This window comes from Acanthochromis polyacanthus, chromosome 11 (assembly GCF_021347895.1).
Source record: "Acanthochromis polyacanthus isolate Apoly-LR-REF ecotype Palm Island chromosome 11, KAUST_Apoly_ChrSc, whole genome shotgun sequence".
Taxonomy (NCBI): Eukaryota; Metazoa; Chordata; class Actinopteri; family Pomacentridae; genus Acanthochromis; species Acanthochromis polyacanthus.
Genome location: NC_067123.1, coordinates 8,751,462 through 8,771,854, shown reverse-complemented (window position 1 = coordinate 8,771,854; position 20,393 = coordinate 8,751,462). Strand labels below are relative to the sequence as shown.

Genomic DNA, 20,393 nt, shown 5'->3' with positions numbered 1-20,393 from the left:
TGAGGCCTTGAGGTGCTTTTTGGTTATGTGCTCAGAAGCAAGTGTAACCGGGGATTAGAAGTCAAAATTGGATATTTTCTTTTTTAGTTTTTGCATAAATCTCTGAAAATTAATACCTATTTAACGAATTTTATGCACTTAGTCACTCTTGAGCTTAAATTAGCTTAATTAGTCTCAAGCTCAAATGAATGCATTTGATCAACATTTCTAGCAGCCAATAATGAGTTGTCAACACATCACACGCAGCAGAATAATCGCAGTATAAAGTATTCCTGTGAATATTCATGCATTGTTAACAGTTGAGGAGCCAAACAGCTGTTTTTCCCCCCAACAATGTCTAGAAATATTCAGCGGCGGCACGTCAAGCCGAGAGAAGATGTTTACAAACCTGGGCAGCTGGTGAGACACGAATTCCCAAAAATTTAACAAGATCCAGAAGCCTTTATTGATTTTTGGCTAATATATGCAGCAGAGTAGAAAATAAAAAAAAATACATCACTTGGCTGCCCTTCATCAGGAAACAGCAGTGAATAAATCCATGTTTAGAGAGGCAGAGCGGGAGGAAACACTGATACGAGCCAGTGCTGCTGAAGCTGCTCTGTGTGGAACCAGACATCAGTTTGTGATGCGGCTTCATATTAAAAACCAAGATGATAACCGGTGATATATTGGACAAAAGCTGCAGCTCCAACGGTCACACCAAGGTCCCGAGAAAGTCGACAGATTTACCAGCCGACGTCCTCGGAGGCTGCTGGTTAAATGTGATCTATTGTAGCTCCATTCAGAAACCTAACAGTGCTGCTTCATCAATCTGTTACAGTGACGCCGTTCTGTCATTGAGACACGGGTCACTTTTACAGTAATGTTACAAAACAACAACGGAGGGAACCACACATGCATATTGATGCGCTAGTATGGAAAAGATTGTCAAAATAACTAACAGCTTAGTTAGACTTCGACAGAGTTATATGATGATTGGCGTTGGTTTGTCTGTCTGTCTCTCTGTTAGCAACATTATTAAAAAAAAGACTAACGGACTTGGATGAAATTTTCAGGGGAAGTTCGAAATGACACAAGGACCAAGTGATTAGATTTTGTTAGTGATGCAGCTTTTCGTCTGGATCCACAGGTTTGTTAAAGATTTCTGTATCATTGTGAGATAGCAGCACAGCGTCACTGTAGCTATGGCAAGTGAACACTACGTCAGCTGCCTGCTGATGATCATATGATTGTGATCCTACTACAAATCCACCACTGCGGACTTGTCTTGACTTATTGTCGAAAATGATACATGGAACAACTGATTAAATTGTGGGGGTGTTTCCAAGTCCCATCAATTCCCGCCGTCTGCTACATATTTAGGTCACGTGATTCGGTATCCGTACATAACGTACACATGCACAACACACACCTGTGCTCAGCACAAGGTCATTTTGTTTGTGGGTGCATCTATGATTAATGGCCACATTCTATGTTGCCGTGATTTCTGACCCAAATTTTTCCTAGATTTCTTCCGTTGGAACTGATATAACTACTGAGCAGCCTTGGCGCTCTCTGAGTGCTTTTCTTGTTTATTTATGATTTCTTAAACATAGCTAAACAACTAAAAATATAGTGCTGTGAGATCCTGATCCATCCTGTCTGCATGTCGGGGATCATTTATAATTAAAAGTAATTAAGAAAGTGTGGTGGCAGTGTCTGTTGGATAAAGCATGAAGCCTTTCTGGAAGCTTAACTCGCCCTCTGCAAATGGCGTCACAAACACAGAAAGCTGAAATGGATGAGCTGAACTGAGTACAGACGAAAGACAAAGGTCAGTTGAGGTGGAGGGTACATATTGTTATTACCTGATTACCAAAATTTCTATAAATTTTGCTTTGATGAACATTTGAATGCTGCTGTTTGACGTTGTAGGTATTCAATTAATTTAGAGGAAAGACTCCCACAAACTACTGGAAGCAACGAACCAGACTTCAGCTCCTGTTAGTCAAAACATGTTTTTTAATTAGCCTTGGTGAGTCACCTTAATATCCGACCTTTTTCCATAAGAGTAAAGTTTAATTTTTTTGGGACATTTTTGCATGCAAGAGATGTTTAAAAAAGTGATCCAGAAGAGCATTTTATTGTGTCTTATGCACTCTGGTATTTATTTATTTTTGACAAACATTGGTGCCAAAATGTGGAAAAAGTCTCCGTTATTGTGTCTGTATACAGTTCATATTTCTGCTGGGTTGAAAGTGGTACAGAAATATTACTGGGTCCATCCTGGTAGGATTGCTGTTGGGACTTTTACGGAAAAGTGAGCAGGGTGTTCATTCAGACATGAAGCAGACATGCTCAGATTAACGGAGAGGAGCTTAATAGACTTCATCAGCCTGTGAAATTTGTACAGATTGTGTCTAACTGCTTCAAGAGGTTCACACAGCAACACAACCCAGACAGTAGAATGCTCTGTGGTCCCTTTAAGGCAGTAAATGAGTCAGTTATGGCCGTGGGGAGGTTAATGTGGCCCCAAAATTGCTCCTTTCTCAACAGTCCCATGTGAACTGTGAGCACCAGGAGCTAAGAGCATCAAACCACTTGTAATCTGGTTTACTGGCTCTGGTCTCACCCAGTTCTGAACAATATCAAGGTTAAGTTGTTTTCGCTGCCAGATGCGTCGTCTTTCTCGTTGCGAAATGTGGGCCAAACGTAAGTGATAATGTAGGGCAGCGCTGGGCTCCACTAATTTCCTTTGTGGGTGCTCGGTTGATTTCAACACAAACTCTGTCACTATGACAGATGTCAGCTGTCTTATGCAAATGCCACCTTAATTCAGTAACAGCCGGCTTCACACTCGGTTACAAATCTTTGCATTTGGCAGATATTCCCAACTTGTTTACGATCGGAACTGGCAGACGTCCAGTGCGAGGCCTCCTTCTGTAACTCCTGCCAAGGTGAAAAGAAAGGCAGTCTTGAGAAGTCCCAGGTTTAAGTTAGGCCAAGTATCTGCCTTGCTGAAGGTTTCTGAGGATCCCTGTTGGTGCAGCGACATTTTCCATGACGAATGTTTCTCCAAAGGACTGCAAGGAACTGGCTTGGACTGGAAATTTGAAGCTTTAAAGTCTAATTGTTTCTGCAGTGCAACTTCTATCCCTCTTTTGTCATCTTTGTGCGTTTCTGGAGAACTTTACAGCTGCAATAATTCTGTTATTACAAACCGCAGTCCTTGGCCCAACAGCCATCAAAATGCAATTTAAAATGAAATCGTGTGGTGAATGCAGCTTCTACAGGAATGCGTTCACCTTTGAAGCTTTCTAAGTGCTCGGTTCCTTAAAGCAAACACACCTCACGCAGTTAAAGGTGTTTGGAAACATAGCTGTGATACATTTTCTCTTTCTCCTCGTCGCCCTCTGACATCCTGCCTGTTGATGTTGCCCCAGGAGGTGGAGATGGGCGTGTGGTGTTTATTCAGCTCTGCTAGTGTGACTTCCCGCTGGCCTTATAATTACTCTGTACTTAGGATGCCTCAGACCGATGTGAGGAGGCGCAACGGGCTCAATTGGATGCAGTGTCACGAAACACATCAGGGACAGATACTCCTGACTTGTTTAAGCTCTAAGATCAATCCAAACCCTTTCCTGCCGCTCTGCTTTCCTCTCTCCTCCTTTCTGCATGGCCTCTCTCTGTTTACGTCTGTTTCCACTCCCCTGTTTGCGTCTCCTCCTGTCGTTTCCTGCTTATCTCCTCCACCTCGCTTTGTCTCGGCTCCATTATTCCCGCTCTTTGTTCCACCTCCCTCCCAGGTTATCTCCAGGTCTCAGAAAGGCAATAAGCAAGATTTTTAATATCTTTTTAATGATGCATAAATGTGGATTTTCAATCAACTTTGAGGCCAATTACAATGACAAAAGCTGACACAATCATCCGCCATCGACAAACAGTTAACGACTGAAGCTATAGAGCGGCGTCATAACAATAAGAACACAATGATAATAAGTGATAGGAGTAATGAAATTCTTAATCAGGAATAAAGTGAGATTGTGTATTTCTAACCTGTGATATAAACTACAAGTCAAAAGTTTGAGCAGACTTTCTCATTAAATGTTATTTCTTTATTTTCAGGTCTATTTACATTGTAGATTCTCACTGAAAGCATCAAACTTATGAATGAACACTTATGGAATTATGTAGTCAACAAGAAAGTGTGAAATAAGTCAAAACATGTTTTATATTTTAGATTCTTCAAAATAGCCACCCGTTGCTTTGTCCACTGCTTTGCACACTCTTGGCATTCTCTCCATGAGCTTCAGGAGGTAGTCATCTGAAATGATTTTGCAAAAGTCTTGAAGGAGTTCCCACAGATGCTGAACACTTGTTGGCCCTTTTACCTTCACTCTGTAGTCCATCTCATCCCAAACCATCTCCATTGGGTTTAGGTCAGGTGACTATGGGGGCCAGGTCATCTGACGCAGCACTCCATCACTCTCCTTCTTGGTCAAATAGTCCTTCCACAGCCTGGAGGTGTGTTTGAGGTCATTGTCCTGTTGGAAAATAAATGATGGTCCAACTACATGCAAACCTCATGTCGCTGCAGGATGCTGTGGTAGCCATGCTGGTTCAGTGTGGCTTCAGTTTGAATAAATCCCCAACAGTGTCACCAGCAAAGCACCGTCACACTATCACACCTCCTCCTCCATGCTTCACGGTGGGAACAATGCATGTAGAGGCCATCCGTTCACCTTTTCTGCATCGCACAATGACACGGCTGGTGGAACCTCTTGGTCCTCCTTTTTGGGACGGTCCTCATGTGAACCAGTTTCGTCGTAGCTCTTGGATGGTTTTTGCACTTTGAGATACATTCAAAGTTTTGGCAATTTTCCGGACTGACTGACCTCCAGTTCTTAAAGTGATTATGGACTGTCGTTTCTCTTTGCTTAGCTGATTGGTTCTTGCCACAATATGGATTCTACAGTTGTCAAATAGAGCTGTCAACTGTGTACCAACCTGACTTCTGCACAACACAACTGATGGTCCCAACCCCATTAAGAAGGCAAGAAATTCCACAAACTAATCTCGATAAGGCACTCCTGTGAAGTGAAAACCATTTCAGGTGACTACTTAATGAAGCTCATCCAGAGCTTCATGAGGAGGCGTGCAAAGCAGTAATCAAAGCAAAGCATGGCTATTTCAAGAATCCAAAATACAGAACATGTTTTGACTTAAATCACACGTTTTGTTTACTATATATTTCCATATGTGTTCATTTATAGTTTTGAGGCCTTCAGTGAGAATCTACAATGTAAATAGTCATGAAAATAAAGAAAAACCATTAAATGAGAAGGTGTCCAAACTTTTGACTGGTAGTACAACAGAATTCCAGAAGACTGAGAACTCTACCTTTGCATGATGAAACATCTGCCAACATGCACAGCTTTGATGCACATTTGATGCCGCTATCAAAGCAGCGATGCATGACGCTCGCCACAAAGCCAGCAGTGAGGTAGTGATCTCAACCTCTGACCAGGATCAGCAGTGATTGGCAAGCTGACATCAGAAAGTGAAATTCATCTTTGCAAAAAAGCCTTGAAGCTGGTGACTACAAGCATGAGCAGGTGATAATTTACGGCAACTGCACATCACACGCAGTCCAGCCTGGAAGGTATTTCTAGTGAGGCAATATCCACCTCAGTTTCTGTCCATTTTATCTGCAAAAAAGCTGTTTTAGTCCTTAGATGCGTAAGTGAATCAAAAATAACCCAGTGAGGTCGTTTTCTTGCAATATCTCTGTAATGAAAAGGTTTTTTTTATCATTTCAGATTCCAGCTATTCCTCGAAAAGCATGTTTTTCATGTCATTGCATTATCATTTTTAAGTAAAATTTTATACTTTTAAAGAACTTGTAATACTCGTATTACTACCCCAAGCTCTTTATCACTGGTAATATCATACAAGAGGTGATGAAGTGTACAAACTTGGAGGAAAAGAGTGGAAAAATGTCAGAAAATGGATGCTGACATTCTTCTATTTCTGTTCTGTGTCATATCCTTCTTTTTTTTAAATGATCAAAATGTTCAAAATCTATTATAAAGTGGAAAATAAACACATTTCATCACAAAATCATTCTTGTGTGTTTAAAAATACAAGAAAAGCAATAATACAAATTTAATACAAAAACACAGTGGTTCTTACACGGGTCATTTTTGATCCACTTATAGAAGAGTGTAGGGTCCAATCACTCGTGCATCTAAGGGTTAAGTGTGAGTAAATAGGAATATGGAAGGGGAAAGAAAATGTTAGCAAGCTGGTATGTTTAGTAGCTATTAGAACCATATCTCCACATTTCATTTAAAATACAGTTCAGGCACCAAATATGCATTTTGTGTTCTTCGGGGTTTGTGGTTCGGTAGATTCAGTTTCCACTTCAGAGCTCAGTACCAGCTTTGATTGTTTCTGTGTCAGTGTTGAAAGATATGTGTAAGAGAAATAGCAATTTTAAGAACATTGTGTGACAGTGCAAAGTATAATCAGTTTTTTTTGATCAAACACCAAAACCAAGAGATCTGGCACATTTTCATTTTTCCATTTTAAACAAAAAATGGGAAAGCGTCCCCATTTTCAAAGCTTCACAATGTCCATTAACTTTGAAAATGAAATGTAACAAAGTGGAAAACAGCTTGTTTGTTGCTTTGGTGTAACTCCAGGCTTGATTTCTTCTTTTTTAAGCAAAGAACAAAGTGGAACAAATTGGGAAAACCAACCCATTTTTTTTCTTTGGTGTAATTTCCATTTGTCAGTTTTTCTTTGCAAAGTGAAGACTACAAATTAGAGTAGAGGGTGAACCGAGACTAGAATTACAGTAAAAGTGAAATGTGTGAGACCTTCACTGTCAGGGGCCACTTGGTGAATGAAACGTTTGCCTGCAGCTTCACATTAAGCTAAAATGAACTTATTAATGTGATATATAGCGAGTTGAGGGAATTAATTAACATTGTGAAATCTGTTAAACCTATTTCATATTTCCTATCCATATAAAACAGAGCATGCCCTCTCATTCATAGCTTTTTTACACATTTTATTTAACACATGAGGCTGATGCTAGGATAAACCAGTTTAGCTGCATTGTTGTCTCCGCTGAGAAGTAATTTATAGCCCAATAAAATGTGTTTTCATTCTGTACCTGCCATTTCCACCCTTCTTCCCCATCACTGTCTGTCTTTTAGCATTGTCAAAATCCTCTTTGTTTTAACAATCTTCAAGTAGCAACCCACATGCAGAAAATTGTATGTTTTAGGGCAGCTCTGCTTGTTTTTTTTCCCAGTTAATTAGTCATTTTTTGGCACTGCTTGACTTCCTTGTGTGCAAAATGTTCCACCCAAACCAATTCTCCAGTAACTATTTTGCAAGGACATCGTTGCTGCATCCTGGGGTTAGCACGGTAAAAGACAAAGACACAAATACAGCACAATGGTAACGAGGTGCAGCCAGACCATTCTACTTTGCTGATGAATGGTCTGGTTGCACCTCAGTGCAGTCAAAGCACAAACGAGTTTATCGATATGAGGAGTAAGGAAGGGACCATGCTTTGAAGAGGAGAATGAGCCTATAAAAAGCAAAACCAGAGAGATAACAAAGCTGGCCGAGTTGCCAAATTCAGCTGGGTTCATTCCAGCATAGCAGGTGTGCACAAGGCAAATTGGAAAATGGCACCCAACCCGACCTGGTATTTACACAGTGAAGAAAATCACATTCATGTCTGTGCAGCATGTCAAGATCGCTCTCCGGGACGTAGCTGCACATGTTTCCTTGTCGAGCATCAAGAGGAGACTTGATGGTCGCAGCCTCAGAGGACTCACCTCAAGATGTGAGAGAAAAAACAAAAAAATAAAACGGCGAGACTCGGAATCAGAGAGGCCAGACTGCTGGGCACAAAAAGAACCCAGTAGAGCACTGGGACAAAGATCTGTGGGCTGTTGAAATGAAGACGAAAGTGTGTAGAGAAAAAAGGAAGCACCCATGACCCAAAGCTTGCGGGTTCATCTGTTAAACATGCAGGTGACGCCGCTGAGCCTTGGGCATGTTTGTGTCAGTGTGACAGGGATGTTAAATCAGCCTCATCACAAGCTGCGCTAAACTATCAGTTTGGAACTTTGATTAATAATTAAATTAGCAACTACAAGCTAAATTTGCATATCAATAGCTAGCAAAAGTTCAGGCGTTTCAGTGTTGTGATTATCGGAGGTTGGCAGCATTCACTCTCCTGCAACGTTAAATAGAGGAGCCTGTTGTAAAGAATGTATTTATAAAGATGATTAAAATAAAAATCACAATATTTAATCTAGTGAGCAAGTGTGCATGTGTGAGTTTGCACCTAGAATCAGTTTTAGGTGCAAACTCACACATGAGTTACCCATAGTTCATAGCAACATTGATAACAAATACACATGGTCATCCTGCCAACCACAAAATGTACACAAACCAATCAAGGATGGAGCTAGAAAGAAATCGACTTGGACGTTTGTCTGTACATTGCAGCATCTGACTGCTCATTGTTGTGGTGATGTATTAAACATATGTAGAGAGGTATTTCCTGTTAAACCTCCATGTAGCATTTAGAGATGTTCATTTCTTTTTTGATTGTTTGTTAAACTGTACAAACCCTGCAACATCTTTATCCATTAGCTGAGCAGCTAATCAAACTATGAAAGGCTTAAATGCTGTCACAATGGTGTGCCCCATTCCTTCTATTTATATCAATCAATCAATCAAAATATATTTGTATAGCACTTTTCATACTATGAAATTGGGCCACAAAGTGCTTTACAGCATTAAAAACATTGAATTAACAACATTGAAATAAAAACAAGAAAAAAAAACTTTCCCTCCTACCCTGGGTATGTACACATATATATATATATACACACATACACACACACATGTGCGCACACTCTCACCATGGACTGTATGGAGACATGACATGGCACTGAGGGTCATGGCAAGCGTCACCACTGGGGCCGTCCACACTGGGAGGAATTGCAGGCCATGACCACCGGGGATGCCGCCACCCAGACCCCCCGGACCCCGGCAGACAGGGGGACCCCACACCAAGGTGGGAAGCCCCCCATCCAACCGAGGCTAGGGGACCCATGGACAGCACCCCCAGAAGCAGTCTGGATTTTGTTTGGTCTGTTAAAAACAACAGTTGGGATATTGTGGGTGATGTTGTCCGGAGTTTCTGTGGGCAGAGGGGAAGTGTGTGGGGTGTGTGGTGAGGGGCGTGGCTTATGGGCAGTCAGTCAGCTGGTGTTGATTGAACCGTGTGGTGAATGTTTGCTGTTAAAACAGAGCTGCCCAGTCCATCCTGTTGATAAAATCTTTGTCCCTCAAATCATCAGAAACCCGGCGAATATCTTCGAGCAGGTCAGCTATCTTTTTATTAGCCTTCCTGAGTTACCAAAAACGTGTCCTAAACACTCATCACAGGCAAATCGTTATATAAGCCGAGGGCAAGGAGATTTTTTGCTTTGTAATGACATATATGGAATAAAGATCCTAAATATTTGTGATATGACAAGACACATTCAATGTTGAGTTCCTTCTTCACTATCATGTCAAGGTCCTCTCACTTTCACGCTTAAGTACATAAGTACTCCAGCTGCATAAATGGGTTACACTGATTTACTGGATGTTGACTGCATCTATTAGTCTGCCATTTAGCTGCACCAAGAACAGAAACCCACATATTAGCAACCTAGCACACTAAAAATGTCAAAAATTGCAGAGGATTTGAATCGTGCATGAAGGCAGGATGCTAGTTTCTTCAGTAGCTTATCCATTTATAGAGTTTTTTCCTCCCTATGTGCCAATGTTCCATCCAAACAACTCTCGTGTCACTATTTTGCAGGGGCACCATCACTACATGCTGGGCTTAGCGCTGAGAAAGGCAGTTGTGATTTGTCAAATGACATACAAAAAAGCCACTACATTTTTTTTCCCCTGATAGTAGAATAATAGTGCAGTCGGACCATTCTGCAGCTAGAGTCTGATGCTTAATTTTGAGATTGGCTCTTTGCTCTGCCTTTATTTGCTGTACAGGCATGAAAAAAAAAATTCCAATAACTGTTTTGGATTAGAATCACTGACTTTCCCTCTAAAAGTGCGGCCTTCACAATGAAACCTTTACTGGATGTATTAAAGTCATTTCAGTGTTTTCAGGCCTTAATTGAAAGCATTAAACACTGCTGAAAAGGTCAACATTTATGGGTTAGTTTTATTGGTTGGTCGTACAGTTTCTTATTATCATGAATATCCGTGCATCGTGGCATTATATTGAATTTTGTTTCCTTCCTATCCAGCTACAGTGTTTCACTGCCATTTAAAAAAAAAAAAAAATAGGGCACGTAAAGTTCGGCGTGTGTCCTTTTAGAATGAAAGAGCAAGGACTTCTCTGTGGGCTCGTTTAATGGAAAGAAATCCACCGAAGAGCACACAGACAAACCAATTTCTGCACTGACAGTAGCTACAATAAACCAGCAGGAAACGCTGTTCCAAAAATAAAGTGTTTTGAGTAATTGCTTCACTTTTTTCTTGATAAATAAAATCTTTCTGTTCCAGTATGTCCATTACTATCTCTGCATGGCCTGCAGCCACACAGATTGAAAGGCATTTAGGGGAAAATTTACTAAATCACATCTTGCAGGACAAGATGATGTGTGTTTGGTGAGACAACAAAAAGTAAATTGCAACGCTTGGCATCGTGAAATTATGGAATTCAGTGACTTTACAGATTTATTGATAGCACAACAGAGGTTGGGTTTTTTGGCACTTTAAAGGAGACTGGTTTGATTCAAGAAAATGGTGAATGAATGTTTTGCATAATTGTTGGTGTGGTTGATGTTTCACGTAAACTTCCGATGGCTGATGTCAAAAATGTTCTAACTGGGGCAAAGAAAAGCAGATTTTTCCATTCAGAAACGATGATGATTGTAGAAATGGAAGGTTTATTTGGTATTAAACTAAGAGAACATGCTTTGTAACGCCTCCCATTAGACGGTTAAGGATCTATCTGTGCTTTCTCTGTCTGACTCTGTGTGATGTTGACCGGCTGAGGGTCGCACCGGTGGGCATCCACCTCCTCCTAGAATTTCATTACAGCCACAGTAGGAAGCCACAGTGTATATGCACAACAAACTGATTGAACCTCCTCTGCTTTTCCCTCCCCTCCCCGATGTTTGATGTCTCTTTCCTTTCACCACCCTCTTTATGTTTTCATCTCCCTCCTCTTTTGCCGCCACTTTGCTTTTTTTCCCCCCTCCTCTTCACCCCTTTTTGTCCTGTCTGAATTTTCCTGTCATCTTTTTCCCTCTTCCTTCCCTCCCTCTGTCTATTGTCCATTCACCTCTCCCTCCTCCTGTGTTTCTCTTATCCTCTGTCTCTGACAGCCAAGCCCAAGAACTCGGCCAACGTTGTGACGGTCCAGGCTGGCACTAAATCGGTGGTGGTGGCCCGGTGCGAGGCGGCCGACGGCAAACCGGCGGCGACCATCAAGTGGCTGGCATCGGTTGGAGGCAATCACTCGACCAGCACCACCAACGGGCCAGATGGCACGGTGACGGTACGCAGCGAGTATCGGCTGGTGCCCACGCCGGCAGACAACGGCAGGGAGGTGACCTGCATGGTTGACCAGAGAACACAGGAGCGGCCGTGGGTTTATGCCGTCAAGCTGTCCGTGGAGTGTAAGGAAGACACACGTGCCCACATTAATTCTGTTTATTTTCCTCCAAATAATGTCGACTTGAACAAAATGATAAATGATGCACAGCCGCAGGGAGACTGTTTTAATGAACCAACTAAGGATATAAATGACTTGTCTGGATCTGAGAGTGCTTACAACTTCAGACACGGATCGGTACCTTGCAGAGATCCTTTAGTCCTTTACTTTACAGTCACCTGCAGCTCCTTCACCACTAATCAAAGCATCCAACACCGTGTGTCTGTAGAGAGTGGTTGTTTAAAGTCTCATGTTCAAACAGCACATCAGAATACATGACAATTTTGTAAAGAGTTTGTAATCATAATGTAAACAAGGAGTCCAGAAGGACTGATGCAGAACAAATTTATATGCTTAGTGTGCACGATTTAAAACAAGTGCCATTGTGCTGTGCAATATCACTCCAATGTCAGGTTTATTTAAAACTCTAACTCTTAATATTCACTTCTGAGTTGAACTGAAGTTATTAACTCTTGTGTAAAATGAAAGCTTTGCAGTCTTGATTTAACATACAGGCTCCACAGTTGGAACTTAATGCAACATTATTCATCATTTTCTATTTTTTAATGAAATGACACACTCAACTCTCCTTGGCATAGATGATACCAGTGTTTTCTGGAGAGAAGTTCTGCAATTTTTCAGACTTTTTTACAGCTTTTCTCTGATGAAGGCATTGTGTTCCTTGACCTTCCTCCTTAAAATATCCCCCAAAATGCATTGCGATCAAGTCACAGCTTTTGCTTTTTACTTAAAGCTCATGTCCGGAGTTTCCGTTTGTTTTCAATTTATTTATCATTGTTTAACAAAGCTTAAATGTGTTAGTCTAGTTCGATACTATAATATAATGTTAGTATAACGCGATATGAAAATTTATTCATGAGCTCCGCCTTCCTCTCATAGACCCCCATGTTATTCCAAAAAGCGCCGGTCGGCAGCGAGCCAATCAAGTTCGAGCTTCTGTTTTGTCATGCTGTCAATCAATGGTTACGCGCACAGCAAGCAAGCCCATGCAGAGGTGGGCGAGCTACGCACTACGCAACCGTACGCACATTTGTTTTGCTTGTGGAGGAGAGAGCATCAGGGCTCAGCAACTTCCAGAAAAGTTGCCAATCCCACGGCTTGTCAGGCCAAGAGACTGCAGGACGTTTTTTGGCTCGGGGTGCTCACGTCGCTCCCCGACCACGGTCTCCATAGCCCGCCTGACGGCTTCGTTTAGATGCCCGACCTCTGGAGGAAGATGTTGGGGCGTCTGGGACATACTCTTCGTCAGAGGAGTCATGCAATTCTGAACTCTAGATAGAAATAAATAAACAATGTAACACATATACACGCGTAAATGCACTAAGTTTGATAAACAACGTCATCGAGAGGGATACACGAGTGTAATCACATATTGAAACTTTACTCGTTCGTCCTAGCAGATTTATGTTATTTTGGTATTAGGACAAGTTAGACTCAATACAGCATTCTAACGTAATTCCTTTATTATTTACTAAATGTACTAAATGTAGAAGAGAGGAAAACAGCAAAACAGGCAAGATGCTGCAGCACTCCGGGCACTCCTGTCATGTACTGCGCGCGTGCACAAATAAAGGGGCGAAATCAGAGGGAGGGAGGGACCAACAGTGTTTTGAGAGACGCTGCGATTCAAACTCCGGACACGAGCTTTAATTTTAAAAACCCCTGTGTGATCAGTGTTAGAATGCTGGAAAATTCCACTTCTGCCAAGTTTCTGCAGTCATCTTGTCAGCCAGAGATTCATGGTGCATCTCTAAATGTTATCTCCAGAACACCTTTTTGACCCATGCAGCCCCGTATCACCACACTCTTACCACCGTGCTTCACTGTCAGGACTATTCATTGCCTGTAGTGGTCCTGGCTGGTGTAACTCCAAACATCCTGGACTTCATCTGAGCTGAGCAGATTTATCTTGCTCCCAACATTCAAAGGCTTCTTTTCATGTGTCTATGCCTTCACTTGTGCCAAGGAGTGATTTTAAAAAAAATATTATTGCTTTTTGCTTAGATATCACCTTAAAAAGTTAATTTTCTATCTGATCCGTCACAACAATGTCCATTAATAACCCCAAGGCCAAGTCTGAAGCAGCTGCTAGACTGTTTTTAACGGCTAGATTGTTAAAGTACTTCACTGTCTGTGGCATAGCTTTAGATGGCGACTACTGCAGCTGTGATCAGTGGTGCTGTGCCTCGTTTTATGACTTTTATTCATTGCTGTGTTTGTACTGAGTTATAGTTGGTCACAGATTCTTCCATATCCCTTCCCAATTCAATCAGATATTTTAATTCCTGTTACAATTATTCAACATGTGCAGCCGTGATGCAAACATGCAGATGGACACAGCCCAGAATGTAGAACGTTCTTTTTTTATTCATGTTAATGCAATTAGGCTAATTGGAAAATACAGCCGTACTCAATTTAGTTGCACTTTTTCGCTTTGAGTTTCTACTTTGGGGCTTGTATTTTCTGTGTAGGCTTTCGTAAGTGTTTGTTTTTGATTGTTTGTAGAAAGAAATACTCTACTGTGAAAGTAGAAATGATCTAATTCTTGAGATGTGATGCAATTGAAAAGCTATTTCACACTTAAATGATTTGGAATACTTTGTTATAGATTAGGCCACCCTACACTCAACTGCTGGAATTCTTAAATAAGGCTTAAACTCATCCTAAAACCAACTGCGTCTTTGCTAAAGTTGATTAAAATAAACGTATGTCTGTCACATGATCCCTTATTTAGCAGTGTGTTCACAAATTCTGCAGCTTATTATTAATATACATTCTACTCAACAAATGGTCTGACAGACTTTCCTGCATTGTTGTCCTACCATTCTGAAATTCTCTCCACATTTTATTTAGTCTTGTAGTCCTTTGTTGATCGGCCACAAAGAAGCAGAATTTTGTGCACTAGTAGTTGTAGCATCCTTAAAGCTCTTTATGTTCACCGCTGTTTCTCTTTAGCTGCTAATTTCTAAGCAGATTGTGACAAATGCATCCACCCAGACTTCTGTAATTGCCTACAATATGAGGACAGATAAAACAGATGCTTTTTCCAAATGTTAAACCCAATCTCTAAACTTTGGAGGCGTTACGTTGCACAAAACAACTTTTCATCTTTTTTTTCTCTGTTCTTTGGGGGCTTTAGGCTCTCAGAGGTATAGAAAAATCCCATGTTTACACACAAATGTGTGCACACACACATTAGATTTTATTTAATCCATTAAACTCCATTCTAATTAGCATGGGATTAAAATATTACACAGGTTCAGTGTGGCTTTAAAGAGATTTAGGGCTGCTGACAGCATCGCCTGACCTTGCTGCCGTTTACTGCAAAGATGGAACAGATTGTCTTTGTTCAGCCTTCTTTTTTGTAATCTCCGGTTTCTAGATGCATACGCGCAAACGTAGATGATATATACACACACCATCAAACTGTCTGGCTGTCAAGCTGTTGAAGAGGAATTCATCTAAGACACAAGGCTCATCACACAATTACGTAGACGAAGAAACGCCTGCATGTCAAGCTGTCAAATTACTGGCTTTTAGGAGACAAACTGTACATGTTAATATGTACGTGGGCAGATTTAGCGTGTATATGTGTGCATTATTTGTGTGTGTGTGTGAATACAGTGTGGACACTCAGACATCCATGAATACACAAACATGTTCTGTAATTGACAAGGCTCTCATTTCTCAGCTCAGAACTGAACTTAAGCCAACTGTTCATGGAATTGAGGGCATATAAGAATGCGCTCATGCTGGAAGCTGGTGCTTACAAAGATAGAAGAACCACAACACGCACAAACACAGAAACACACACACACACTGACACACACTGACTGTGACTCCTGGCTGTGTATGTGTTAGTTTAGTGATGGTGTGAGGGATCGTGTCTCCTGTCTGCTGAGTAACTCAGATCAGCTTTTATAGGTCAATGCTCTCTAGGAGGAACACACACACATCACACACACACACACACATCACACACACATTACACAACACACACTTACCCTCCTGCTTCTTCTTCATCCGCTGGCTGCTTTGACAACTGGCCTCTCCACACACCCAGCGCTCCAACTCGCCTCTTTTTTTCAGTCTCTCTCTGTGTCTTTAGATTTTTTTAATATGGAACACATGAAGGAACTAAAAAGCCACTTCCTGCTTCTTTTAACTTCCTCCACACACTTTACACTTTGGTTAGTTTTAACAAGATTGATATTAACATCTTCTCAACCTGCTGCTATTAGGACACCTTGATTTTTAGGCCAAAACTGCTGAACCCCAAGCGGCTTCTAGGCGTTTATTGTGCAAATTTTTCCTCACTGTGGGCTCATTTTTCAAAGCATCTTACATACGCTGTAAAACCTGATAAGTTCTGAATATTCAAAATGTTTGTGGAAACTGATTACCTCAAAGTTTTTAAATTAACAAATTAAATGTCTTAACTATCCATCCATCCATTATTTATACACTGCTTAGTCCTCATGCTAGTTGTGACGCAGATGACAGGTGTGCTGGTTTTTCCCTAATCGCTCAGGTAAAATGATAGATGTTTGTGTCAAAGGTGTGATTGTTGTATTCTCTATTTTCACACGTCCACATTATGTCCAATAATCTTTACCAACTCCACCTCAGTGTGCCATCAGAAAAGGTTTTTCAGATGATGTGACAAGGACTTTTGTCACAGGCTGGAGACAGCTCACTTAGAGTTAAGGCAGGGGACGCCCTAAACAGATCACCAGTCTATCACAAGGCTCCATTTAGAAACAAACAATCACACTCGCATTGACATTTACGGACAATTTAGAGTTCCCAATTAACCTCAGCATGTTTTTGGACTGTGGGAGGACGCTGGAGTACCTCAGGGAGAACATGAAAATTCCATACAGAAAGATAAAGTAACTAAATTAAAAAAATTATAATTTATTAAAACTTCAACTTTTGCGTTTTGTTTTATTTTTGTTTTTATTATATGTCATGTAAAAATAATTAAAGTTAGTATTAAAAATTCCAATTCATTCATACTGATTTTTTTATTGCTTTTTAAAAAATATTTTATTTATTATATCGTCCTGCACCTGTATGGAAACAAAACAACAATGACTAGGTGTAAGAAGAATTTAAAAATGTCTTCTGTGCAGTATGATACAGTTATATGGTCATAAATTGCTTAGAAATGGGAAAAAATCAGTCAAAGTTTATTTGTATAGCCCTTTGCTAAAGGGTGACCAAAGTGCTTCACAGTAAAAAACAAGAAAATAACTTTAAAACAATACAGTAAATTAAAGCAGTCACACAGTCACACTCGCACTCACACCTACGGGCAAATTTAGAACAATCAATTAACCTCCGCATGTTTTTGGACTGTGGAAGGAAACCCACACATGCAAACTCCATGCAGAAAGATCCTCGGAAGGCCGGGGTGCAAGCCAGGGATCTTCTAGCTGCAAGGTAAAAGTGCTAACCACTACGCCACTGTGCAGAACATAAAATATACAATAAGAAAATAAAATCAACAGCAATAAAACAGCACTAAAATATACATCCATACTGCTAGGTGTTGAAAGCCATTTCAAACAGGAAGGTTGTGAGTTGTGGTTTTAAAAGACCCAGGTCAGTGATGGTGCACATGTCAAAGGGGAGCTCCAGAGAAGGCCCCATCACCCCGGCGTTTGTATTTAGACCTGGGTACTTCAAGTAGTCGCTGATTGGATGACCTTAGAGCTCTTTTTTGGTAGCGAAAAGTTTAAAAGATTAGATAAATAAAATGCAGCAAGACCATTAAGAGCTAAAAAAAACAAAAAACAACATCTTGAATAGACGCGTAAAGGACTGAGGTGATGTGCTCATGTAGAATGTTTTAGAAAGTAGAATCTCTTTAATTATTTATTTTACAAGAATTGAATAAATCTGGAATCAACATGTACAATGCTTTTCCAAGTGAGTATAGTTGTTACTAATACTGGGAGGAAATGGTAGCTCTAGATGGTATAGATGTTTTACTATTTACATTTTTCATTTTTATTTCTAGAATGCCACCATGTATTGTATATATGTTTTATTTATTTTTAAAATGGGATAGTTCATATTAATGAACATTTGCACATAAATATGAGTCCCATTAGCAAATAAAAAAAAATACAAATAAGGTGATACCTTAACTGAACAAAGATATGCAAAAAAGAAAAAGCAATAACACATAGTGCATACAAACGGACAAAAGCTGGGGCACCAAGGCAAGCTACCAAGCAAAAATGAATTAGCATTTACACATGATTATATTGCAAATATCCCTCTATCACTATTGCACATTGTTATGCTAAACTTTACCCCTCTGTCACTGTTATACAAGATTCCACCACATTTATCCTTCATTCTATATAAACACCGCCTGCAATTCAGTTGAAAAGGGCCTGATTTTTTTTTGTCATATTATAGTTTGTTTCAGTCATGCCAGTCATATCCATTTTTTTAATTTTTTAATCGCACTTAGGAATTCTGAACTTTCAGTTTTTTACAGAATCTGATTTAAACCGACAGCTTATTTTAGGCATTTGTTTTTAAATGAGACACATAGAATGCAATGATTTTGCTAAAATATCACAATTTGCATTTAAGATTTGATTAATTTTCCCCCAAAGTCCCCCAAAAGTCACTTCTGATTAGTTCAGGCACCATCAAAATGTTGGAAATGTTATGATTACTGTGCCAAGGAATTATGTGATGATCAGCGTATGTTTGTCCGTCTGTCTGTCTGTTAGCAACATTACTCAAAAACAGAATAACGGATTTGGATGAAATTTTAGGAGAAGGTCAGAAAGGACACAGGGAACAAGTGAGTCGATTTTGGCAGTGAGTCTGGATCAATGGATTTGTTAAAAATTTCCATATCATTGCGAGATAGCCGCATGGCATCACTGTAACCATGACAACAAATGAACACTACTCAGCTGCCTGCTGACGATCACATGATTGCGATCCTGCTACAAATCCACCGCTGCTGATTTCTCAGGACCTATCTGTCTGAAATCATGCAAGGACTAAGCAGTCTTGGCGGAGTACTGTGCTCTCTGAGTGCTTTCTTGTTCTTTCTGTTTTTACAGTTTCAGGCTGTTATAAATGGTGGAGGTTTGACATTTTGTCAGAAAAAATAACTTGCCCTTCAGAAGGTTCAGGTTTTCTTTTCCACATTTTTGGCATCTTTGCTCGATTCAACTGAATCAACCCTCACGGCTGCTAGGCACTTTATTTTATTGTATCTTGTACTGAGGTTCATTCCACTGTAGCTGAGTGATGCAACATGCTGACACCGATGGCAATCAAAAATCTCTAAATGCCAGCCGTCCATCAGGCCGTACAGCAAATTTCCTCTTATCAAGTTTTCAGTTTACCACAGTTTATAGGAGTTACGTTGCACGCCAGTGTGATAAAATACCAAACAACTGGTGCAACTGAGCTCTCGTTGATTGTTCTGGCCTCTTAGCACAACTTCAGAGTTGTAAAGTGGACAGAACTGTTTTTAATTTCCAGTATTTAGAAAGTGAAGTTCTCTGCAGGAATAACGCTGGCTGACCCTTCGGATCGACGGGAAATGAGACACTCTCTAAAAAGTCCTCATAAAAAATCAAATATGGATGATGTGACGACAAAAAAAGCAATTCAGTGAGCCTTTAAATAAAAACCCAACAAGCCTCTGGAAGCTAAACAATGTGCTCTTAAGAAAACTTCTAATCTGCAGCTTAGATTAATCCAGTTTTTGATTCTCTGCCAATTTTTTCAGTGTGGTTTTGAAACTTCAGCATTGAGGAATTTTCTGATTGGAGCCTCTGACCAGCTTCTCTTCTCAATGCAGTGACTGTTGTATTGAGGAATTATCAAGACTCAGCTCAGTGAGGAAAAGGAAGGGAACATATAAACAACCAGACGGACGCAGTCGCACCAAATCTGAATGTATTTTAACCCTCTCAACCCTACAACCCACCGACAGGTTGGAAAGGCATGCTGTCTCTTAAAGAAATGCAAAAGTGACACCATTTTTCAGAGCCAGAAAGTGTAACAACACAAAGAATTGTCAGTTTTCATCTAACAAGTGGTCCTTGAACTATTCATCTGTGAGGAGATTAAGTAAAAATAATCAAAATCACTTTTTTTCTACATGGTTCACCTAAAATACACCATTTGCCCTATAGAAATTCTGTAAAAAAACAGAAGAATATGTGCTTCTTGGAAGAACTGTGAAGCCATTAGTGACTCCACTGGAATCAAGAATTATGGGACAAAAAATTTGGGATTTTTCAGCTGAACTCCAGGCATTGTGTGACAATACAAGTAGTAAAATATCTATAGTAGTGTAGCTTCTACTGTCACTTGGAGAATGTTGCAAATGTTAAATCCAGATTTTTAAAATTTTTAACCAGATTTTCCAAAGAAATTCACTTCAGTGTTTTCTTTTTTAATGATTTATGTCATTATAAGTTTGTTAATTTGCACAGAAGACATTTTTGAGTTCTCTCTACTTCTAGTCATGGTTGCTCTGCTTCCATGGAGGTACAGAATTTCATATTGCAGTGAAAAATGAGCCCACAGTGAGGAAAAATGTACATGTTTTTGGAGAAAAACATAAAATGGC

The 20,393-nt window shown here is 40.2% G+C and overlaps 1 protein-coding gene and 1 long non-coding RNA gene across 2 annotated transcripts in view; both read left to right on the top strand.

Moving 5' to 3' along the window:
- LOC127536272 (uncharacterized) overlaps positions 1–20,393 on the top strand; it is a 578,171-nt gene that overhangs the window by 495,250 nt on the left and 62,528 nt on the right. The gene's annotated exons all lie outside the window — the stretch shown is intronic.
- Positions 1–20,393, top strand: part of pvrl2l (PVR cell adhesion molecule related 2 like) — a 300,493-nt gene that overhangs the window by 226,379 nt on the left and 53,721 nt on the right. The window contains 1 exon segment of the mRNA XM_051956145.1: positions 11,421–11,714. Within this exon segment, the coding sequence (XP_051812105.1) occupies positions 11,421–11,714 (294 nt within the window).